The sequence below is a fragment of the Esox lucius genome, chromosome 8 (assembly GCF_011004845.1).
Source record: "Esox lucius isolate fEsoLuc1 chromosome 8, fEsoLuc1.pri, whole genome shotgun sequence".
Taxonomy (NCBI): domain Eukaryota; kingdom Metazoa; phylum Chordata; class Actinopteri; order Esociformes; family Esocidae; genus Esox; species Esox lucius.
Genome location: NC_047576.1, coordinates 5319279 through 5345201, shown reverse-complemented (window position 1 = coordinate 5345201; position 25923 = coordinate 5319279). Strand labels below are relative to the sequence as shown.

Below are 25923 nucleotides of genomic sequence, written 5' to 3'. Positions count from 1 at the left end.
CGTCGGCAGAGGACTGGGTATGCTAATGCAAAGCTGCAGTCATGACGACTGGAGCCGCTGATATTGACAGACCTCTGACACCACTTACACTGTGTAATTATTGGACAGTCAGAGCCGTGACGGTATTCCCGGGATGGAATGGAAAAATACTGACACCGTTTGGTTCCATTTAATCACAAGGAATGAAAAGTTAGCCCGTCTAATGGGGAACTAGTGGGAGATGCTGAGGAACTTGAAAACCACACCTAACTCACTGATATATACTGGGTTGGAACATGACTTCGTGAACACACACACACACACACTAAACTAAATGTAGTCTATTTGAGCATAGACTCGATTTTACCAAAGATAATATGGATTATATGCTCAAATCAGAGAGGTCTGCCTCTCCTGACCATATCATCTCCTGAACATACCCTCTCCCTGACCGTAGCCTCTCCCTGACTTTAGACTTTATCTGACCATAGCCTCTCCTGAACGTACCCTCTCCCTGATTTTAGCCTCTATCTGACCATAGCCTCTCCTGAACGTTCCCTCTCCCTGACTTTAGCCTCTATCTGACCATAGCCTCGCCTAAACGTACCCTCTCCCTGACCGTAGCTTCTATCTGACCACAGCCTCTCTCTGACCGTACCGTAGTCTCTCTAACTGTAGCCTCTCTCTAACATAGCCTCTCTGTAACCGTAGTCTCTCTCTAACCATAGCCTCTGTCTGACCGTAGCCTCTGTCTGACCATAACTTCTCTAACCATAGTCTCTCTCTGACCGTAGCCTCCATCTGACCGTGGTCTCTCTCTGACCATAGTCTCTCTCTGACCGTAGCCTCTCTCTGACCGTAGCCTCTCTCTGACCGTAGCCTCTCTCTGACTGTAGCCTCTCTCTGACCATAGTCTCTCTCTGACCGTAACTTCTCTAACTGTAGTCTCTCTCTGACCGTAGCCTCTGTCTGACCGTAGTCTCTCTCTGACACAGGGACACATGGGAGGGCTGGGAGCAGGTGTCTAGTTACAGTATAGGAGCTGGTATTTCATCACACATCCAGCTAGTATTTAAATAACCCAGGTCTCTAGCAGGACCCCTGTGTGGTTGGAGCCCTGTTACCTCGGCAGTTCCCTCCTGTAATTTGATTTGTGTCAGAACAGTCTGGGCCTGTCAGGCGGTTTACTTTGTTATCGTTTAAAAATGAATAAATGAATGAGGACATTCAAGCAAAGCAAATCTGTCTGGAAATGGGGGAGTGGGGGGCGGGGCTCCACCATCCATCGGAAGGACACTTCTGCCCTTGAAGTGCACCCAGCTTGTGTCCTGAATGGCACCATGTCATCTATTAAGTGCCCTAATTTTGACCATAGCCTGACTTTGGACCAAATAGGTTTGGCCAAAAGTGGTGCACTTAATAACGAATAGAGTGCTATTTTGGGCGCAACCTCTTTGCTGGCAGACGGCTTCTCTGTGGACAGATATTGCATATTTTTGCATTTCTGGCTGCGGTCCATTTTGTTAAGATCTCATGTGGTCAATTAATAATCACCCAGTCATTCCAAACTTTTAATGCATTAATATTTTTTTCAGGGGTGAGATCAATAATTATGTCTAGGTTTAAGAGTTTCAAGTATTTGCATTCTGTAACATCGCAATAAAATATTTATCTGAATTTACTTTAATTTCAGATGCAGATAGTGGGAGAGAGAAATTGCTTTGGCAACGTTAACAAATATTTCCTGTGCCAGTAAAGCCTTTTAAATTGAAAAACTAAAATACATTTCTAGAGGTAGACAGAAACAGGAAGTCAGACAGTGAAAGATATAGACAGAGAGAGAAACAGAGAAAGACAGATAGAGAAATATAGACAGAGAAAAACTGAGAAAGACAGAAAGATAGAGAAATATAGACAGTGAGAAAAACTGAGAAAGACAGATAGATAGAGAAATATAGACAGAGAGAATAACAGAGAAAGACAGATAGATGTACAGATAACCCTATTTCCTAGTTCTGAGTATTTAGAGAAAGAGAAACAGAAATGCAGACATAGCTAGATGAAGACAGAGGGAGAAAAAGGGGGACACAGAGAAAGACAGACAAAGCTAGATGAAGACAGAGGGAGAAAAAGTGAGTGCAAGATGACTTTGATTATAAGCTATTACTTTATTGTAATGTTCTATTCATTTTGCTAATACACTTGGTCCGTTACAGTGGTTATCAGAAGGCGACGTTTACGGTGGAGATAGTCAAGACCGACGTTTACGGTGGAGATAGTCAAGACCGACGTTTACGGTGGAGATAGTCAAGACTGACGTTTACGGTGGAGATAGTCAAGAGCGACGTTTAAGGTGGAGATAGTCAAGACCGACGTTTACGGTGGAGATAGTCAAGACCGACGTTTACGGTGGAGATAGTCAAGACCGACGTTTACGGTGGAGATAGTTAGAATAGTCGGGTAGCTAACAAAGGTTATCACCGCTGTCATGTCTGATGTTATCACATTCTGTCATGTAGCCTCTATATGATGTATGTGGTGTGTGTGTGTGTGTGTGTACTGGTTTCCAGGAATGAGGTTCACCAGAGAATTTGGTAGAGGTTCTCACTATATAAATTTGGTAGAGGTTCTCACTATATAAATTTGGTAGAGGTTCTGACTTTATCAATTTGGTAGAGTTTCTGAGTATATAAATTTGGTAGAGTTTCTGAGTATATAAATTTGGTAGAGTTTCTGAGTATATAAATTGGGTAGAGTTTCTGAGTATATAAATTGGGTAGAGTTTCTGAGTATATAAATTTGGTAGAGGTTCTGACTATATACATTTGGTAGAGGTTCTGACTATAGGATAATGAACTGTAGGACACAACAAAGCAAAACTGCACTCTGTGCTCCAAGTATTTTATGAGGTAAAACACCAGGATTCAGCATCAACATGCATTCTTAAGATTTTACCTGCTTCTTTACCTTCCCAGTACCAGAATTCACTCTTACTTCCTGACTAAATGAACATGGTAAAAAGTCATGACTTTGATTTTAGGTTTATGGATTAGGTTGTTTTAGGGGTTAAAGTTAGTATTAGGTTTAGGCATAACAGAGGAGTTGTTGAGATGAAGGGCTAGGTAAAGTTTAGGGTTTTGTTTAGAGGTTTAGGAAAAAAAATTGTTTTGAAGGAAACAAAGGATTGTGTGTGTGTGTGTGTGTGTGCATGTTTGTGTATTTTTGTGTTTCTATAGCTTTTACGAGGAAGACGTATCATGTCTCATTAAACTGAATAGGACCTGAAGAAATAGTTTTTGAAAGCTTTATTTTTCAGCCAGAATGTGAGGCATTCAATGAGACCCAAATTACACCTTTATCCCAATATAGGCCACTTCTTTCATCCAGAGTGTCTTATGTACCCTGCTCTAAAGTAGAGCTCTATATAATGTGCTATTTTTTCAGTGTAGCTTGAGAGCTTCTTAGTTCATTCATTATTCAGACATGTTGGCAAATGGCTGTGCCCCTGGTAGAGTTCAAATTGGTTCTTCAGGTTCAATCCATGTCAACAGGGTTGCAGTGTTGTATGTTTAAGATTCAGTCTCATTTCTATTATTGTTCAATCAGATCCCAGGTGTAAGAGATCTCTCTTTTTATAGAGTAGAATCATACACCACACTTACAAAAATCTTAGGACAAGGTAGAGGGTTGTAAAGAGGGTCTCCATTTTGTGGGCTGGTGTCAAGGGAGTTATTTCTCATAGCTCCAGTCTAGCTGATACACAGTGCCTGGGGTCGGGGACTGTTTTTCAACAGAAAGCTACTTCTTTCCTTACTGAGTCTGTTCAATTGAAAGCAGGTACAAAAAAATTAATTGTGGACTCGGTTTGAGGCAAAACGGTGGGACTATTTATATTTCAAAGTTATAAATAATGAATCAAAGTCTGTTGGGTGCCTTTGTGCTGTTTCCTAATAGCTGAGTTTTTTCTGACTGTTACCACATGCTACTTGGCGTCATGGGCATTTACCATAGAAGAGTTTCTTGCATGATTAGTGAATACCAGAATTTACACAGACGATAAATACTATGGCACCCATCTGCCGTGTGATATTTCCTAGTTCTGATCAAATCAGTGTGGTTGTTTTTGCCAGAAAGTTCTCCAATTTGTCTAGAAACAGATGTTCTATGGCCACGAAGTGCTCCACGTTGTCTGCTCGTCCTCTTTATTCCCTCGTCACAACATGGCGGAGTCTCTGCCACTCCTTCACCCTCTCTGTTTCTCTCTCCTTCTCCTTGCTCTGGCTCTCCCCCCATTCCTATCTCTCACTCTCTGTCTTCCTATGTCTCCTTTGCTCCTAGCCACCCATGAATATACCCTTTCTTGGGTTACTTGATGAATGTTTGATGTTGTGGGTTCTTCGTGCCTGGCGCACAGCTCTGTCGTGCAAAGGCAAGATGAGGAGAGACAAGGTGGGGGCGGTGATTATAGATGGGGCGGAGAGATGGGTCCCTTACAGTATACGGGATACTTCTGTGGGTCCGTTTTTTTTAATGTTCTACTCAGAACCAAAGATCCACCGTTATTGACAGTGGCCCTGGAGCCATTGTGGTAAGTGCATTGTTCATGGGCCGATAGACAGTTCTCCTTGTTTGTAAGTTCAGTCTTTTGATCCGGAATCCTGTCAGTTGCAGACAGGACACTCCATCAGCTGGGCTACTGTATGGAAGTTTGTTTTTATTTCTCTCCTTGTGAATGGGAGCTGGGGCCTGGTTGGTTGGCCCACAGATATGATTGGCAGTGTATGTGCTAGTTTTGGAGAGGGATTTTAAATACTGTATTTCGGATAATCTCAAAACACACATGCAGAAATAAGGGATTAAGCGCACTTTAGTCCATTCAGGCACGGTCTTCCTGACTTTTTTCAAATCAGGCGCCGACTTCCTGATTTTAGTCCAATCAGGTATGGTCTTACTGAACTAAAAGGATCTTCTGATTCCGTATGTGAGAGGGTTTCAGGTAGCAGCACAGCCACCAGAGGAGTGTTCACGGTAATATTATGTTTCTTGCCCTCCAATCAACTTAGCTTGCAAAGAAAGACCTTTAGACATTAGTTTGTGAGACAATGGCTCCATAGAAAGGGGCTTTAGTTACAATGTGGTCTTGTCCAACATTGTACTCTGTTCCCTAAATTGGCTGCAAAAGTAGTGCACGAGGTGCAGTTTAGTGAATATTGAGCCATTTGGGACACAGCGGAGTGTCTGGTTTGGACTGAAGGGGACCAATCCTGATCTGCATGACAACACTGAGGTAATTCCATTAAACCAACACACCCCATCTGAAAAGGGTTCCAACTGGATTGAGATGCGTGAAGTCAGTATTAGTAGGTAAATAGCAGCCGGTCCAGAAGTAATTTAAGTTAATTCGCTTCGCCGAACGGTGGCAGGGACACACGCGGAAGTCTGGCCGGAGTTTAGAGAGCGAGGGGAAGAGAGGGAGAGCAAAGTACCTCAGAGGGTGAGTGGGAGAGAGAGGCAGAGGGAGAGCAAAGTACCTCAGAGGGTGAGTGGGAGAGAGAGGCAGAGGGAGAGCAAAGTACCTCAGAGGTTGAGTTGGAGAGAGAGCAGGACCGAAAGAGAGAGGGGTGGAAAGGGGGGCAGAAAGAGAGGGATATAGAGAGATCGTGAAATTACTGCCTAAAGGCAAGTTGATAGAGGACCGATTCTTATGTACCGCAACGGCCTGGTAGAATGTTACAGGGGGGAAGATGAGCGTTCAGGGTTAACTGTCTTGTCCAGGGACAGACCACTGCCCCTAATAACTTGTCAGTAGTGGGATTAGAACCAGGGACACTAGTCAGGGGCCCTAACCATTAGGCCACCTCGCCACCCCTCCAGGTTTAACGCTGTCCCTAACCTCAACCCGTCCCTATCAACCGTCTGAGCTTGTTTGCCAAGTTTTACGGAATGCTTGGACGTGTCAGAATGTGCTTCAATGAGAAGCGGTGTGTTAGTTGGAGATTGTGTTGTGAACAGCCACATGATGTCTCCTGCCAGTTAGCAGTAGCAGGACCGCATGGTAAGTTAGTAAGCTGGCTTAGTTGTATTGCAAACTACATCCTCAGGCTGCTGGTGTGTGTCAGGCTTGCAGGTGTTTGATAGCCTACTGTTACGCTGTAGTCAACGGTTTCATGACGTCTTTCTTTTTTTGCTGAGAGGGCGGTAGCTTGATTACTTTCATGAATTAATAAAACAAGCCCATTGCTTTATTAATTCATGAAACTACTGATCAGGTTCCCCCTTACCAACCTTTCTGACTGGACTCAGCGGGCTCCAGGAAAAGAAGCTGTCTGTAGAAACCTGCCAGCAGATGTTCCTTCTCCTTTAATTGGGCCTCAGGATGCCATCCTCCTGCTGTAACTGCAGAGTCTTCCAAAGGCTTTATTGATGTAGATACCCCTATGATTGGGAAAACCAGCCGCTCCTCTCCCACCTCCGTTCCTGTCCTTATTAAGCTGCCTGTAATATGACTACATCATGAATAGATTGACTGTGTCCTCCTGAGAGGGTGCTGTCTGTATTTTTCATGGACAGCGGTGTTTAGGTCCCTGCTGCTGCCCGCCTGAACGCGTAGTGTTCGGTGCAACTGGGTTTTAGTAGTAACATGGTATGGATCTAGCTTTACTTCAAGGGGTCCAGAGCCAGCCTAAAATGGTCATTAGTTACATTTGTACAGAGCTAGCTTGACTTTGTCGTGCATTACCTCATCATTCAGCTAAATTTACCTCATCATTAGTTAAAGTGTACCGAGCTAGCTTTAGCTGATCATAAGATACAGTAGTGCTTAGCTGGCTTTACCTCATCATTTGTTACAGGGGTACAGAGATTTCTTCAATTGGTCATTAGTTACAGGGTACAATGTAGATTTAACTGATCTTTAGCTGCAGTGGAATTGCGCTTGTTAAACCGATCATTGGTTACAATATAGAGCTAACTTCACCAGGTCATTAGCCACAGTGCATATAGGTAATGTTGTCGTATTCTGTGTCTATATCTATGTGCAGTATATAAACAGTGTATTTATTGTATTTTTCGTTTCCTTCATCACCCTTGTTTTAGTCACACGCTATAATGTTGAAATGCTCAGTATTCAGTACCATGAGCAAGTGGGGCTCAATTAAACCAAGATAGAACCGAGATTATGGTGTTTGGCAACAAGAATAAAAGAACTAGTATTAGCAAAGAGCTTGATTCTCTGCCCCTAAAACTAGGGACCAAGTAAGTAATCTTGGTGCTCTGATAGACTCAGACCTCACATTTAACAGTCATATCAAAGCGGTCACCAAAACAGCATTCTATCATCTGAAAAATGTAGCCAGAATCAAGGGCTTGGTGTCCCAAAAAGACCAAGAGAAGGATAGTGATCATATGAAGCCATTTATTATCACATAGTTGTACAGTACATGTACAGTTCAATGACAATAAAATGTAATCTAATCTAATTAAACATATACAGGGAAACGATACAATTCAGTAAGACTCCTATGTGAAGAGTATCCTAAGCACATTGTAAAATATTGTAATAGTAGTCACTGTAGCTTTGGGTTCTCACCAAATAATGTTTTAGAGATAGGCCTAAGGAAATGACCGCCTGTTAATATGTTAAATCTAACCGATATGACGGACAATCAGAACTGTGGACAAGATAATCTATTTGCCAATTCATGACAGCTTGATCACAAATTCAAAATCGACTGCTTTATTAACGTTGGGAAGTGTAGTTTCCAACCATGAGACGTAGTTTTGAAATAATTAGTGCTTTGCCGTGTCTATTAGTGTGCGATGGTCTCAACTCCCATTTTATGAAAGTAAAATATCACACACCTTCTTCCAAATCATTGCCCAGGAATCTTATTATATGTGGATGAAAAATACATAGTATAAATTCAAACAACTATACCTAGGTTATTATCATTATTATCCCAGATCATTACAGTCTGGTAACATCAGCAAATTACCAGACAATTCAGTGATGTCCACTGCATTGGTCAAGTGGCAACAACCCTGGGTCATTATTACCTGAAAGCTTGACTAAGCCATAGCCCGAATGCCAACAAATCGGCACAAACAATGTGCCATCCCAACACGCCAGGGCTACGGCACAGGCTGACAGTAATTAACACACCGCAGCGGAGCCTCATCGGCATATATGCAAATTAGTCCTCCTTCTTCCAGGCCAATCAGTGGGGCTGGGAGACCGAGAGAGACATAGAGAAATGCATAGTGTGTATGGTGAGAGAGAATTACGAACAGATCTCAGATCATTAAAATCCAGACGAGCGGCGTTTAATTCCACAACCACTTGAAAGGGAGTAATGCCTTAACCTTCCAGAGCGAAGCTAGAACCAACTTGGAGATTTACCTGGGTGATAGCCTCCGCACCCAGCTGCTTCTGAGGTCCTGTTCCCAAACACAAACAGATGCCACAGAGTCTAAGGACAGCCACACACCTAACACATCCAACCATATCATCTGGAGAAAACAGCATTGGCACACCAGCAGTCATTTTGATGTAGATGACATAATGCATCATAAGAGTCCCATACTATGCTATATGGTGGTGGATATTTGGTGTCATGAAGCTGTTTGGCTTCCGCTTGTCCTGGGGCACTTGTTAAGATCAGTAGCTTTAAAAACTTCACCCTCTACCAGTTGAATTCTGGGCCAAAAACCTGGCTGGATCTGCAAGGTCTCTGTAGGTGGATCTTGCTGCAACTCAATGACCTCACACCAACTTCAAAATCCACAAATAAATTGTTAAATGGCCCAGAAAAATACATTTTGCAATCTCAGTCTCCAGACTTTAATACCACTTATGATAATCTGTAAAGGGCAGTGAATAAGGACGGATCTGAAAAGATTCTATATGGGGAGTTGGTGGTATGTCTTCTCTGATGTGTTGTCGAGTACAATAACAATTACAGGGCTCAGTGCTGAGGGTGGACAGACAATTGACTGAAAACCAGCGTGTTGGTAATTTTGACGTGTCAGTAATCAGTTATCTGAGATGTACAGGTTGTATGCCAGGCCATACAGTACATAACTGGATACGTTCCTGCGTATGTCTAGGAGCTGTATGTTTTCTGACTTCACTGGAACGTCTGACTTATTGTCATGGAAAGACGTGTTGTGTTGCCTGAGCAAGGATCCTCTTCGTAGGACCAACGCAATCTGATCGGAGGTGACTCAGAAGGCCTTGGGAGCCTGTGTCCTGTGTGTTTGAGGGAGGCAAATAGTCACGTTAATTAGACTTTAATGTAGATCAATATGTCTCAGGCCCTGAAGAAGAAGACATATTGATCTGAACCAAATGTCAAGATGAAGCAGTTTCACACAGTGAGCCTGGAGGTGTTCGGGCTATGTAGGCGAGTTCTCTGAACACACACTGGTCGCGGTCAACATGCGAGGCTTTTGCACACACTGGCACGTATACACGCACGCAGACACACAGTCGCATACACAGAGCAACACAGACACACATGCTGTGATGGAAATTAAAAGTCCATCCAGTAGAACTCATTCACTGTGAGACAGAGACAAATCTCTATTACACAAAAGTGGTTTTATTAACTTCCAAGGAGTGAGAAATCACAGCAACAAAGTTACCAGTGAAATGTCTCTGAGGCGTAGCTCAGAAATACCTCCTTTTGTATAGGCAAGGTGTGACCACATCTTACAAAATAGCTAACCCTTCAGCAAAACATGTTTCCTTGTCTCAGTCTGCATAGACTTGTTCCTTTTATTATTTTAGCTCTCCATTAGCACAGCTTGCATTTTCCTATTGTCTAAATACATAGACATACAATGAAAAAAAACTATTATTTATTTTCATATTAAAAACTTGGTGTTTCGACTGCTGCTTTCAGGTTCCTCCATCTCCACCCTGTTCTGTTTTCCATCATGTCCTCATCTTGTCTTTTCTCTCTGTGTGTCTCTGCTGTCTGTGTCATGATCTACTCTTGTCGTTGTCTGTCTCTGGGTCTTTTGGATGGGGAGCATCAGACTGCATCTGCTTGATTAGAGTTTGGCACATCTGACAATCACTTCACTATTTACTCCAGCATGTTTTTTTTTGTTTTTGACAGAACTGCCTGGTTGTTAAGCGTGTGCCGGTCCAAAATGCTCCTGGTCGTGTATTTAGACGATGGTGAGCACTGAACGTTTGCCCATAGCTGCGTATGACAGGAATGCTTAGTGCCACATAGAAGACTGATTTCAGGGTTGGGAACGCGTATCACTTGAGGTCAAATGTGGCAGATTTCTAATGGAAGGATGTGCATTTGCCTGTGAAAGACTTTCTCTGTGCGGGTGCATGCTATTTTATTAGTTTTTAGAGAACTTTTATCATGTGAACAGGTCCACTGTAGTTAAAAAGGAACACTTTCTCATAAATAAATAAAAAGAATAGCCAGGTTTGACAGTCAAGTCATTAGTTTATAATGGCCATATTTGACAGTAGAGTCAAGTAATTTGTCATCCTGCTCCAGTATATTGATTCAGCATCACTCCCTTAAGGAAATTGGTTCCTCTTATCTGGGTCAACCCTTTCTACAGCATTAGAGACACCTTAATATCTCTGAGGTATGGTATTTTCTCATAATATATTATATCACACACACACACACATATGCGCGCACAGACACACACACGCATCTGCATCTACACCTAAACTCCCAACTGCTAGCTAACAAATGGGACTCATATGATGTGGATGAAACACTCTGGTAGCGAGTCCGTAGAAGGAGGCGGTATTATTTCCTACATATCAAAGGTATAGAGGTAAGGACAGAGGATGTGAGCTGCTGCCTGTCACCATGGTAACTTTCAGCCGCAGAGACATTCTTGGAGATTTCCACTGGCTTTTCCTTTCTTCTCCTTTCAGATGTTGTCAGAGAACTTGTTGTTCTTATCTGACTAATAGGGTTTAGTTCCGTTTTCAGTGCTTAGTTCACTACTTTTTACCAGAGCCCTGTGGGTAACAGGATTGGGGCCTCTTCGGGGATGCCTACTCTTTGTTGGAAAAGATGTTACACAACTTTGTTTGTCCCTGGTGAGTCACAGCAATTATGTGGCCACTACCACTTAGGGGAAAATACTCTAGTTGAAAGAATACAATCACTAAAGAATGGATTTTTTTCGCGTTGATGTATGTTATGTTGTTTGTACTACTCTTTCTACTTTTCTATGATTGCTAAGAAGAGATATTGTGTCAGTGACCGGGTTAGCAGTCTATTGTACATGTTTATGCTAGTTTTCATTTTAATGTTGTCAGAAACAGATTCCACAATGTCAAACAAAAACATTGCTTATTGAAGAACAACAATCCTTACCAAGATGTAAAATGCTGGGACTAGAACCGTGTAAAAAAATAAAATAATTAGCATTGACAGATTCCTTGTTTTAGGCAAAATAAAAGTTTGACATGACGTCAGGCAGACTAACTCTGATCTATCCCACTGCACTAACCCCTAACCCTAACCCAGATAGGAGACTGATGCGGGACGCCGTTTTCGTTTAGACGTGGATCGAGATCTCTGTGGTCACTGTAGATCCCATGTCAGAATAGCGGCATTGACCCTTGTGCCGTGGCCACCTGATCACCCACAGCTTCCAGTTGGCTCATTCGTCCGCCGTCCTCCGTCCTGCAGCTACTCCCGTGGTCGCTGCTGTGAAGGAGAGTGCCTGTGCTCGGTCAACTTACCTGGTAAAGGGTAAAATAAGGGTTAAAATAAATCAAATGAATATATTGTGCTCTGACACCCTTTGTCCCCGTTGAACAAACAGTCTTTGTTAGGGATGTGGAAGATGTGTCCTCGTCTGTCTCGCCCCTCAGATGATGAATCATCCGGGCGGCGGTGGGGGGTGGGCGGGGGGGTTGATTGATGGCGGCTGTTCTTCCTGGCTCCTGTGTGAACCCTGTGCCTCCTCCCCGCGACGGAGGATCTTTAAGACAAAGTCTTTCCCGTAATACTATCTATCTCTGGAATACAGGCTCCGTCCTGAATGGCTCCCATCCCCAACTCAAGGGGATCTGGTGATAAGTAGTTCAAGTTAGTGTAATTTGGGGAGCACCCACAGTTGCTATTGAACTGAACCGGGCTCCATTTTCATGTCCAACCAACTCCTCTTCCCTCTAGTAGGAGTGATTAATTGAATAATGTCATGAACCGTCCGCTTTACCCACTCCATATATAATATAATAAATATTTAAGGGATCTAAAATTATACCGGTAGCTGCTGTTCAGCCATTAATGAGGAAGTCAGTCCAAATATCTTCCATCCTGGTTGGCTTACTGGATACTCCCTTGTGTACAGGAAGAGTTTTGGAGACCGATCAAGTCGTGTCTAATCAGATTCTTCCCCAGTTCTCCCTGGGGGCAACACTCCTTGAGCACACGTCTGTTGGACACACTCACAAACACATACACACGCTCGGGATGCAACGATAAGGTTTCGGTTTGAATGACGTCATCATGTTAGAAGTGTTTCCACTCGAGTGGCCGACAGTGGGAAAGCAATGCTTCCGGTCTGTACTTTGTTTACGGTCTTCTTTCACTCGTCATCATATTGAACGCGGTATCCAAGATGTTCCCACACAGTGGAATTGAAAGACAGTGGTGCCTCTTAAAATTGGCTTCTCACTCGCCATAGGCATGTGGGAGCTGAGAGAATATTTGTTTTTAGTTTTCCCTCTCTTCATGGGGTCAGGATGTCTGCGGGTCCATAAAATGTCTTAAATTAATTTATATGAATAGAAGGCCTTGAAAAGTCTAAATTGTCTTATTTTGTCTTTGAAAGGTCTTAAGTTTTAGCATTGTGAAGAGGTGATGCAAAAAAGAATGTGTGGTTTGTGAATGCATTTTAGCTCTGGTCGTGTGCAGTGAGAAACCACGGTTTAAGTCAGAATGTTAGATGTCAGCCAGACACTTGTGATGGCTGGCTGCTTTTCTCCCAACATGTTTGTTTATGAGGTAGATAGCTAGCTAGTACCACGCTAGGTAATTCAGTGGACATTGGCTGTTAAACTTCCCGCAGATACCATCGGAAAGGGAAAACTTTGCTTTGGTTGAAATCTGTGAAAGGGAAAGAAAACAAATCTCAATGTGTTATTTGCAAGAAGTCTTTTAAACTTGTTAATGGGAATTAAATCTGTGGAATTCCATATGAAGTGTGAGAAACATAGAAACAACAAAACGCTGCAAAAAACCCTACAACAAACACCCAGCATTTCTCAGTTTTGTTTGGTGGTATAACAGGCGACAGTCCTGCGAAGTACAGCCAGTAACGTTGTTATTAGCCGTAGGCTAACTGCTCTAACAACAGTGGGTACTTCAGCCGGTGTGTCCTTATGTCTTTTTTTGTGGGGTTGTTGTTGTGAATTTGGTCTTAAATTGAATTCATAGTGGCATTAAAAAAAGTTTAACTTGCTGAAACCTGAGACCCTGTGGGGCACCTTTAGGGAGGTTTCCTACTGGGGTGTCATTGGAAATCGTCCATTGGTTGTTGGGCGAGGGGGTTATGGCCACTGCGAATGCCACATTTTGAGACATTGATGGGGGGTAGTTTGTCAGCCCTCATGGGCCCCCCTGCCTTACCTGTTGACAAGCTACGCGTCTGGTTCTGTGGATCTGAATCTACAACATGCGTGTAAGTCTGCTGCTTAATAAGTATGTTTTGTAAATTATAGGAAAATGACATTAAAATGGCATATCGTAACTCCACAGTTCACGTGTGCGTATTGAACTGTAGGGGGCGTACCGAACGGTTCGATAAAATATAGTGTACTGTTGCATCCCTAACACACACATCTGTTGTGTTATACTTCTAAGGACATGAGACCTAACCCCTACCCAGAAATCCATGTTCCTTGTTTGCTAGCCTTAAACCTAACTCTATTCGTAACTCTAAACTTAACGTCAAAAACCCCACTGTGATGTCTAAACTTAACCTAGCCCTGACGCCTGAACATAAATCCCAGATTTTTCAGGTTTTAACATCTTACTTGTGGATCACACATTCCCTCAAAAAGACCAGCCCCAGCCAGCAGCCCTCCTCAGATCAGATCTCCTTATCTATGTAACCTGCTGAGTCAATAGCAGTTATCTGTTTGAAGAAAAAAAGTTGAGCAAGCCTGAAGTATCCTTTTCTGTTTACCAAAAAGAAACTTTCTACCAGGGCCTATAAGCACTATTAATTGAAATCCTGTTTGGCTGTTCTGTGGAATCAAACAGTCTTAGGTCTTCAGGGAAATTAGCATTTAAATGACTTGCGGACGAGAGCTTTCCCGTCACACCGGGCGCCTCAACTGGATAGAAACCAGGCTTTCTCCTCTCTGTGTGTGTCTGAGCTGCCCCCCAAAGACCCAACTTGTGTGTGTGTGTGTGCGTCCCGGTGTGTGTGTGATTGCACCGCAGAGAGCACACTTAAGTATGTATCATTTTCTTAAGCACTTTCAATGACCCTGGACTGTAGCTGACCTTTGTGTAGCCCGCTGAGTGGAGTGCAGTGCTTGGAAGGACCAGCTGGGACCAAGAAGGGATATAGTTTGATTTTGATTGCTAAGTACAGCCTGTGACAGCCCAGACTTCAGAGGTTAATCATGCAGCCTGCGTTGCCGTTGCCATGTGGACGTAGCCGCGTTGCCGTAGCTGCGGTGCCATAGCCGCGTTGCCATAGCCGCGTTGCCGTAGCCATGTGGACGTTGCTGCGTTACTGTAGCCATGTGGACGTAGCCGCGTTGCCGTAGCCGCGTTGCCGTAGCCATGTGGACGTTGCTGCGTTACTCTAGCCATGTGGACGTAGCCGCGTTGCCATAGCCGCGTTGTCGTAGCCATGTGGACGTCGCCGCGTTGCTGTAGCCATGTTGCTGTAGCTGTGCAGCAGGTACTATTTACATATTTTTGTGTATTTTAACATTTTCCTTCTCAAATCTCTGATACCATGTGTGTAAGAATACCTTTTGAAAACAATTCCAATGTTTTTTATAGGGTTTTGGTGCTGTACAAATGTTTTATAGAGATTTGGCGCTATACAAGTGTTTTTTATAGGGTTTTGGATCTATACAAATGTTAAATTTTGACCAAAACCTTCAAATCTGACTCAGAAGCCATTTTGTAGGGCCACCAATTGCTTGCTGCCTTACAGCACTGCTTTGTCATTGTGGCAGGGTGTTCATACACTGGTCCTGCCACACCATCAGTGCTGAGTGGGACGGCGCGATGGGGCGCGATTTGGCTCCGCCCTGCCTGGCTGCGGGGCCTCTTTCCATAGCAAAGCCATTTTCATTGAGTCTGTGCATAGCCTGGCCTTTTCAGAATTTATTTTGGGTCAGTTACAGTGGTCAGTTATTCTGCCACTATGTGCTCTGTTCAGGGCAGGGTAGCATTCCAGTATTCTCTGTTACTTTTTGTTTGTTTCTCTCAAACCTTTTGAAGCCATCTAACCTTTCTCTTTTTTCTGTTTCTCTGTCACTTTCCATCTCTCTGTGTCTTTCTGTGTCTCTGTCTCTTGCTGTCTCACTCTTTGTTTTTGTGTGTGTGTGTGTGTGTCTCTGTTCCTTTCTGTCTCATATTCTCTCTGCAGTAGGAGCTACCTAACGTCTCTTTCTCTCTCTCTGTGTCTTTGTTCTCCTGTAGTTGGGAAGACGTCTCTGATCACGAGGTTCATGTATGACAGCTTTGACAACACGTATCAGGTAGGTACCAGAGGCACCACCTCAGCTACACCACGCCCCCCCCCCCACCCCACAACACTCTACATTCTGTCCCTGTCACCCACCCCATCAGACAGACAGGACCTACAGGTGATGCTTCCTAAATTGTTTATTTCTGTTTTGCTGGAATTGTTCTGCACGCCGGGAAATGCAAACTCTGCGTTTCTTCAAGGTTTGTAGAGGCGTCTACAGCTTGTGACATAGTGGTTAGATTGTAGGGCTGGTAATGGAAAGGTCAGGGTTCAAATCACAATCCGATGAGGCAAAATGTCTGCCGATGTGCCCCTGAGCATTGTACGCTTGACAGACTGGTTGTGTTCCTGTAAAAGTTGAGAACCGAAACAAATGTCTCTGCCTTTCCCCAGCTTTGGCATATTCTGAGTCAGCATGTGCAGACGAGCAAGCAAGGAACTGGGTCCGTTGTTGTGGCGCTGTCTCAGCCCATGGACGTGAATCTAACTAGGACGGGGTGCCTCTAGGGAAGCCATCCTTCAGGGAGTAGGGTCATAGAAATAACCTGAGGCTTCCCAGCTTTTCTCCAGTATCAGTATAGTGTTGTTGTGGTCCCAGACAAACTCAACTCATTTATGGCTTGATTATTAGGTGACAAGGTGAATAAGGAGTGCATGTAAAACTGAAGTAATGCACTATATATGGGTAGGGTGTGATATTATTGCTCTATATAGGGGATAGGGTGGGATATTATTGCTCTATATAGGGGATAGGGTGGGATATTATTGCTCTATATAGGGGATAGGGTGTGATATTATTGCTCTATATAGGGGATAGGGTGGGATATTATTGCTCTATATAGGGGATAGGGTGGGATATTATTGCTCTATATAGGGGATAGGGTGGGATATTATTGCTCTATATAGGGGATAGGGTGGGATATTATTGCTCTATATAGGGGATAGGGTGTGATATTATTGCTCTATATAGGGGATAGGGTGTGATATTATTGCTCTATATAGGGGATAGGGTGTGATATTATTGCTCTATATAGGGGATAGGGTGTGATATTATTGCTCTATATAGGGGTTAGGGTGTGATATTATTGCTGTATATAGGGTATGTCCTGCATTCTTTCTCCCTTCTCATACCCTCTCGTTATCATGTCTACTCTGTGTATTTGGTAATATCGGTAAGCCCTTCTCCCCCGGAGAAGAGGCTCTAGAACCAAGCAGTGGTTTTTAGTTCCTAGACATACTGTATTAATATGGCGTTATGCTGTAATTAGATTTGGGTGGTGTATTGTGGGTGGATTAAATGCTTCCTGGTTGCTCAGGGCTGCTACGACTTTCACAATGGACACTATCCTCTTATATTCCTGGATTCACTGGTCGTGGATGAATTTGGGGTCGGGGATGTGTCCCAAACTGTACCCCATTTCCTTTATAGTGTACTACTTTTTGACCAACACCCTTGAGGCTCTGGTTAAGAGCAGTGCACTACAAAATAATAGGGTGCCATTCAGCATGCTGGCCCAGTTTCTTCAGAACGACTGTTGAAGTTCATGCCTTTCATTGTGTTAAGGGGCTGAATCTGCATAAAGCAGTACTACGGTTCTTTGTAACCGGGCCTTTCTGTGTGAAACTCTCCCTCTCACTTATCTTAGGGCGGGTTTTACCCACGGCTTGGAGCAGTCGGGAGAGATGTAGCAAGAGGGTGGCTGTCAGTTGACTGGCTGCCTCCTCTCAAAATCAATGTCATCTCTCTTTGTCAGCGAGGAACATCAATCTGTCTATCTTTCAATCAGTTTCTGTGAGTTTGTGTTTCTGTGAGTGTGTGTTAGATTGCACAAGCACATGTGTGCACGTGTCTCTGCGTGGTGTGCATGCGTGTCCTGCCTAACCAAGGCCCATCTCAAGGCCACTGCTACAGTAATCTCAGCCTCCAAAACAGTCATTTACACATTGATCTGAACTCAGCCTTTACAGCCTTCAGTTACACAGTAATCTGACCTCAGCCTCTACAGTCGTCAGTTACACAGTAATCTGACCTCAGCCTCTACAGTCGTCAGTTACACAGTAATCTGACCTCAGCCTCTACTGTCGTCAGTTACACAGTAATCTGACCTCAGCCTCTACTGTCGTCAGTTACACAGTAATCTGACCTCAGCCTCTACAGTCGTCAGTTACACAGTAATCTGACCTCAGCCTCTACAGTCGTCAGTTACACAGTAATCTGACCTCAGCCTCTACTGTCGTCAGTTACACAGTAATCTGACCTCAGCCTCTACAGTCGTCAGTTACACAGTAATCTGACCTCAGCCTCTACAGTCGTCAGTTACACAGTAATCTGACCTCAGCCTCTACTGTCGTCAGTTACACAGTAATCTGACCTCAGCCTCTACTGTCGTCAGTTACACAGTAATCTGACCTCAGCCTCTACAGTCGTCAGTTACACAGTAATCTGACCTCAGCCTCTACAGTCGTCAGTTACACAGTAATCTGACCTCAGCCTCTACAGTCGTCAGTTACACAGTAATCTGACCTCAGCCTCTACTGTCGTCAGTTACACAGTAATCTGACCTCAGCCTCTACTGTCGTCAGTTACACAGTAATCTGACCTCAGCCTCTACTGTCGTCAGTTACACAGTAATCTGACCTCAGCCTCTACAGTCGTCAGTTACACAGTAATCTGACCTCAGCCTCTACAGTCGTCAGTTACACAGTAATCTGACCTCAGCCTCTACAGTCGTCAGTTACACAGTAATCTGACCTCAGCCTCTACTGTCGTCAGTTACACAGTAATCTGACCTCAGCCTCTACATTCGTCAGTTACACAGTAATCTGACCTCAGCCTCTACAGTCGTCAGTTACACAGTAATCTGACCTCAGTCTCTACAGTCATCAGTTACACAGTAATCTGACCTCAGCCTCTACAGTCGTCAGTTACACAGTAATCTGACCTCAGCCTCTACAGTCGTCAGTTACACAGTAATCTGACCTCAGCCTCTACAGTCGTCAGTTACACAGTAATCTGACCTCAGCCTCTACAGTCGTCAGTTACACAGTAATCTGACCTCAGCCTCTACAGTTGTCAGTTACACAGAGTGCAGTAGTGAAGCGGTTGGGTAGGATGGTTGGTGCAAGTCATTGGTCTCCAGACAGATGTCCGTCTTAAATCAGCTTCATAATGGAAAACAGGGCAAGTGATACTGAAACGGAGAGATGGAAATGGAGTCAGCTCCTAGAGATTCAGACAGACAGAATAAGAACGATTCAGATTGACAGACAACTTGAAAGACAGGTTCAGATAGACATACAGTGAATATAAAAAGTCTACACACCCTGTTATAATGCCAGGTATTTGTGATGTAAAAGAATGAGACAACGATAAATCCTGTCCGAACATTTTCTACTTTTAATGTGACCTATAATGTGAACAATTCAATTGAAAAACAAACGGAAATCTTTGGATGGGGAAAAATGAAAAATAAAAACCTTACAATAACCTGGTTGCATAAGTGTGCACACCCTCTTATAACTGGGGATGTGGCTGTGTTCAGAATTAACCAATCACATTCAGATTCCTGTTAAATAGATTACACACCTGCAATAATTTTAAGTGACTCTGATTAATCACACAGCATTAGACATACCATGGATCACAGTGAAGACAGTCATCATCAAGTGGAGAAAAGATGGCACTACAGAGACATTACCAAGAACTGGACGTCCCTCCAAAATTGTTGAAAAGATGAGAAGAAAACTGGTCAGGGAGGCTTCCAAGAGGCCTACAGCAACATTAAAGGAACTGCAGGAATTTCTGGCAAGTACTGGCTGTGTGCTACATGTGACAACAATCTCCCGTATTCTTCATATAAATGGGCTATGGGGTAGGGTGGCAAGATGGAAACCTTTTCTTACAAAGAAAAACATCCAAGCCTGGCTGAAGTTTGCAAAAATTAACATTAAGTCCCCCAAAAACACTGGGGGACATGTGTTATGGTCTGATGAAACCAAGGTTGAACCTAATTCCAGAAGGTGTGTTTGGTGCAAAAACCACACTGCACATCACTCAAAGAACACCATACCCACAGTGAAGCATGATGGAAGCAGCATCATCCTTTGGGGCTGTTTTTCTTTAGCTGGAACCAGGGCCTTAGTCAGCATGGAGGGTATTATGAAAAGTTCCAAATACTAGGCAATTTTGGCACAGAACCTTCAGGCGTCCGTTAGAAAGCTGAAGATGAAGAGGAAGTTCACCTTTCAGCATGACAACGAATCAAAGCACACATCCAAATCCACAAAAGCATGGCTTCACCAGAAGAAGATTAACATTTTGGAATGGCCCACCCAGAGCCCAGACCTGAATCCAATCGAACATATGTGGGGTGATCTGAAGAGGGCTGTGCACAGGAGATGTCCTTGCAATCTGAATAAAAAGAGTGGGCAAATATTGCCACGTCAAAATGTGCCATGTTAATAGACTCCTACCCAAAAAGAGTGCTGTAATAAAATCAAAAGGTGCTTCAACAAATTATTAGTTTAAGGGTGTGCACACTTATGCAACCAGGTTATTGTGAGTTTTTTATTTAAAATTTTTCACCCTCAAAGATTTCAGTTTGTTTTTCAATTGAATTGTTCACGTTATAGGTCACATTAAAGGTGGGAAAAGTTCTGACATGATTTATCTTTGTCTCATTCTTTTACATCACAAAGGGGTGTGTAGACTTTTTATTACCACTGTATATTAACAGATGTAGACTGATTTGGACAGACAGATTCAGACCGATAGATTGAGACAGACTGATTCAGTCTGATAGATTCGGACAGACAGATTCGGACAGACAGATTCGGACAGACAGATTCGGACAGACAGATTCGGACAGATTGATTCGGACAGACAGATTCGGACAGACTGACTGATTAAAAAATGTGTCCACAAGCTTCACATCATCTGCCCCCTACCAGCCAGCTGCTCTTTAATAACTGCCTGTCTCTGAGGAAAATGGAAATTAGATGGTTATTTCCGTTTGATATGAAGGCCTCTGATTTTCAACCATTTAACCCTGAGGTCCAGGAACCAACCAGCCTCAACACGCTCCCCTCCCTCAACAAAGAAGCGCATCAGTCAAAGAAAGAGTTAGAAAGAGGACGTGTGTGTGTTCAGCTAGCCTCTGCTTGCCTTCTCTAGTCATATTGTCACAGCCAGTTCTTTGTTTTGCTGGAGAGATTACAAGCTGGGCTACAAACAAGCTGGGCTGCATACCGGCTGGGTTACATTCCGGCTGGGTTACATTCCGGCTGGGTTACATTCCGGCTGGGCTACACACCGGCTGGGCTACACACCGGCTGGGCTACATACCGGCTGGGCTGCATACCGGCTGGGCTGCATACCGGCTGGGCTGCATACCGGCTGGGTTGCATACCGGCTGGGCTGCATACCGGCTGGGTTGCATACCGGCTGGGCTGCATACCGGCTGGGCTGCATACCGGCTGGGCTACATACCGGCTGGGCTGCATACCGGCTGGGCTGCATACCGGCTGGGCTGCATACCGGCTGGGCTACAAACCGGCTGGGCTGCATACTGGCTGGGCTGCATTCCGGCTGGGTTACAAACAGGCTGGGTTACATACCAGTTGGTTTGTACTAGGTTCTTAAACCTGTGCTTTTTAGACATGTGTGTGTGTTCATGTGTGTGTGTGTGCGTGTATGTGCATGTGTGTGTCCACCCCCAGGAAAGCCGGCATGCTAATGTCAATTCACTGGCTCGGTGACAGGTAGTGACAGATTTTGGGTTCTCCTGAGACCTTTTAACATTAATTAAAGTCATGTGCTCCTTTAAACATTAATTAAAACTCTGTAAACAGCTCTTAATTAAGTTATCCTCAAGACAATGTGTATTACAAACAGAAATGTGAGTGAGAAATGTAACTCTTTTGCAATACTTTGTTACAGGGTTTATACTGCATTATAATAATAGGGGGCCCTGTGTGGTGTATTCAAACTGTGAGCATTCAGCTTTATACAGTATGAACTATGGTCCTAAACTGATAATCTGTATTGAGGGATTGATGGTTGTGAATTTATCAGGATTAAGGTCTATACAGTACGATGGTAAGTGAATTGATAACCAGGAATAAGGTTTATACAGTAGGATTGATAGTATTGAAGTGATTATCTGGATTATTTAAACAGTGTGATGGTAGTGAAGTGTTAATGCTAGTGAAGTGATTAATAAATAAATGATAAAGCCCTTTAAATTCTTAAAGGCTTACAAATATTCAAGTGTTCAAGGTCTACAAACATTTGGGAGAGGGAGAGAGACAGAGAGAAGCTGAGAAATACAGGAGACAAGAAGAGGAAGACAGGAGACAAGAAGAGGAAGACAGGAGACAAGAAGAGTGAGACAGGAGAAAAGAAGAGGGAGACAGGAGAAAAGAAGAGGGAGACAGGAGACAAGAAGAGGGAGACAGGAGAAAAGGGAAACAGAGGAGAGAAAGAGGGGAGGAGAAAAAGAGGAGGGACAGGAGGAGAAAAAACGGATAAGGGGGAGACAGAAGAGAGACAGAAAGGAGAGACAAAGGAGAGGAGGAGACCTAGATGAGAGGGGAGAGATAGGCACCCGTCTGAGAGTCTCTCTGCCTGGCAGAACACACTAAAAGGCTCAGAAAATCCTCCAGAGGGTTGGAGCGGATCTCGACTCAGCCTGAGCTGTCAGTCACTCCGGAGCTGAGCACTGGGGTGTGACAACACAGACGCTCAGGACCTCTGGAGGCTGGGAAGTGCCCGGTCTGTGTGTTGGACAGGGACAGAAAAAGATGGGAGGAAAGGGGGAGAGAGGACGCCATTGTTATTTGTGTTGTATCTGCATATATTTTTTAAATTGTTGTTTCACCGATTGTCCAACTGCCACTTCAATTATGATATATTGCGAAAGGACAGTTACTTCATCGCCGTAGGTACACTTTGGCAATATCTACATTGTCACGTCATGCCAATAGAGCATTTTTAAGTTAACGGAGAGGGAGGTGGGCACCTTTGTGTGTGTAGGCGTTTGAGAAGTGCCTGGTTTGAGTATGTAGGAGTCGTTGGCCGTGGGGAGTGACAGGAAGCTGCGTCATTCAGATTCTCTGTTTACCGGTGCCATTGCTGCCTGGCAGCTTCTGTGCTTCGTCCTCACAGGAATATGAGAGTCATGATGACTCAGACCCTGAATTATTCACATTTTCCACAAAGAATAACTATAGTGCATTATGCACTCTGAGTAGATTAGGCAGGATACCAAACAGGCCAAATGTCGATTTGATTATCCTGCTGTTGAAGGAATTTTCCAGCAATTACAAAAAGTGTATCCACCACTACAACTAACTGTCTGTTAAAGTCCCAGAGGCAAACATTATTAGGTTTTCATTCTGTCTAATTAATTACTGTGTGTTAATTGTTTTCTTTCTTTTTGAATAGGTATTTCTCTAAAATGAATGTGTCCCCAAAGATGAGCCGTCTGATTCTGTGGGTGTTTTATGTTTCAGTACACAGACTGTATTTGCTACTGGGGCAGGGGTGGGCAAACCTCTTGACTTTAGGGCCATATTTGGATTTCAGAATTCAAAAGAGGGGCTCCCATGTTTTTTCCTTCTTAAAACGTGTCTGTTATTACTTGCGGGGTTGATTGGAGTTGATTGTTGTTTTTTTAACCCATAGAAAATACTTCAGGTGAATTTATACTCGTAAGCATCAACAAATACTAAGCAGTTATGTTGAAGCTATACCAGGTTTTCAACTCCGAGCTAGGTGACCCAGACTACTGCTTGTTATCTATTCTACCTGATAGTTAATTGTATCCACCTGATTGTGAATATTTCAAGTGCTAGAATGAAAACCTTCAGTTATTAGGGTCCAGAGACCTGGAGTGGTGAACCACTCAGCTTCACTACTCTTGGTCACAAAGAGATGGAATCGCCTCTAAACTGCAAACGTTTGAATTACTGTCTGTGTGTTGCTGACAGGAAGGTTTAGCCCAGAAGAGTTTGTCGGGCCCTTCTTCATCGCAGCACGATTCGTCGAGGCATTTGTCTCTGAGACACTTCCGTAGCCTTTCTGCTTCGTATCACTGTGCTCACACAACCAGGAAGTCTAGATCGAAGTTCTTATGGGAACGCAGTTTGATCGAGCTCACAGATGCCCGAGATGTCACAAGGAGACTTCAAAAGCGTGACTTGGCAAGGCAGCTCGGTTCAATAACCTACCCCCGCGAAACCTGGATATTTTTGGCCGATTGCAACAACCTCCACGAGACCCCTTGGGCTTGTCCACGAGGCAGATTCAAACTCCGGTCTCACAATCACGCTGCTGACAGGGACGCAGTTATCTTACTTCTGAGCTGTTCAAGGGCCGCAGGTAAAATGAATGCAGCAGAAACGATAGAAAGCACAATATTGTGCAAATTTATATCTGATATCGGTTCATCCCTAATTTCAAATACTGCAGATTGGAAGAAAATGTGATTGATTATCAGCAGGTCATCATGGAAGGGATCCCCATTGATCCTGTCTGCTGCTTGAGGCGTAAACTGTGCCTGTGTTCTTTCCAGTCCACAATACCACTGTGTCCTTTTCACCCAACAACACCATGGTGTCCTATACCCACAGGAAGCCCAGTTTCAAAATGTCTTAAAGGGGCAATGTTTCCCGTTTTTACTGTGCGACTAGCCTAATAATCAGTAGATATATGCAGTTAATGTTTTAATTTAATGTTTCAAACAATATTTTTCTACAAAATCAAATGACCGACATATTGCCCATTTATACAGTTTTCTTTTACTTGTTATCTCTTTATACTCGCTTTAGACACTCGCTGTACTATCCTTGCCATCCTAAATTAACCCTGGACTAGCTAGTACTATACAGGTCTCATTCGGGAATAGAAGATGAGGAAGAGACAGGTAATTAAATTGTTTAGAGGCAGGATTCTACACAGTTGCCCTTTAAGTATTGGCAAAAGAGCTGATAAAACCAATTTGTGGAAATATATATTGGAATTGGACTGCCTGTGCAAATGGAGCCCTAAGGTTCTGTTCTTCTGTCCACTGTGGTTAAAAGGCACATTTTTGGACCAATTACATCAGATATTTTTTACCGAAACTATTTTGTGCAACCGGTATCAATACTGCCAATACATTTACCATTTAAGACATGGCAGAGTTAGGCATCTCCTTACCTACACTGACCAGCCTGTACTAAGACATGCATTATAGTACACAGCAGCATATATTGCATGCTTCATAATATAGGTCTGTAATACACTACAATTTACTGTGCAGGAGTGTATCGACTGAGGTCATCCTGGCCAGTTCCAAAGCAACACCGGCTTTTGATGAGCAGTTGCCGGTTGGAACTTTGAGCCGTTAATTGTCATGGCGTCTCCGACACTGGTGGGTGCAGCATGAGAAAAGACACCCCTGACAGACGGGATACTGATGTCTTCCCGTACAGCCCCCCCCCCACACACACACACACACCCTTCGATAGCGTTGTAGACGAACTGCTTGCCTACGTCACTGTTAGCCCAATCTCAGATGGTTACTGGCTAGAGTCCAGATTGGGTACATTCTGCCACTTCTCAGGAGAACACAATCTAACCCCCCACCCCAGCAGTGGTTTGGGTAGGCTGTGTATGTCGTGGCGGTAAGCTGTGGCACGACGATGATATGTGACTGGTTAATAATTTAGTGGTTATGAATTATTCCACTGGATGGCATGTGTTCGTGCAGCGCAGTGTTCTATCGCTCTGCGAGTTATTCTATATTTAACCTAACGGTCGGGAAGGCTGACTTCATCTGTCCCTTTTATTCTCCGTTTTAATTACAGAATTTGGTTCCTACATTCTTTGTTACGTACTGCGTTTCCTTTGGCGTGGTGAAACTCTTCCTAGTCCCAACAAAATGTTTTAAAAAAGAGCTTGGCACTCTGCATTTAAGGATTCTCCACAGCTTCTACACCTTTAAAGACATCCAGGCCATCGCCCAGTGCCTAGCCAGGTGGGTCGTGCGACTGTGCGAGAGAACAAAGACAGTGAGCGCGAAAATGGAGGAAGACGTTGTGTTGCGATGAGAGCGGAGCAGAGTACATCTGGTTCTACTCCTGGCGCCAGCAGAGCCTGAGTGGGTCTCACTGCCCGCCGCAGTGGCTGGCATCGCCAGGGTAACAGGATCGTGATCAAACTGCTGATGCCTGGTTCTGTCG

The 25923-nt window shown here is 43.9% G+C and overlaps 1 protein-coding gene across 1 annotated transcript in view; it reads left to right on the top strand.

Moving 5' to 3' along the window:
* Window positions 1–25923, top strand: part of rab6ba (RAB6B, member RAS oncogene family a) — a 75561-nt gene that overhangs the window by 21160 nt on the left and 28478 nt on the right. Inside the window, exon 2 of the mRNA XM_010902936.4 lies at window positions 15651–15709. Within this exon, the coding sequence (XP_010901238.2) occupies window positions 15651–15709 (59 nt within the window). The remainder of the gene's footprint in view (window positions 1–15650; window positions 15710–25923) is intronic.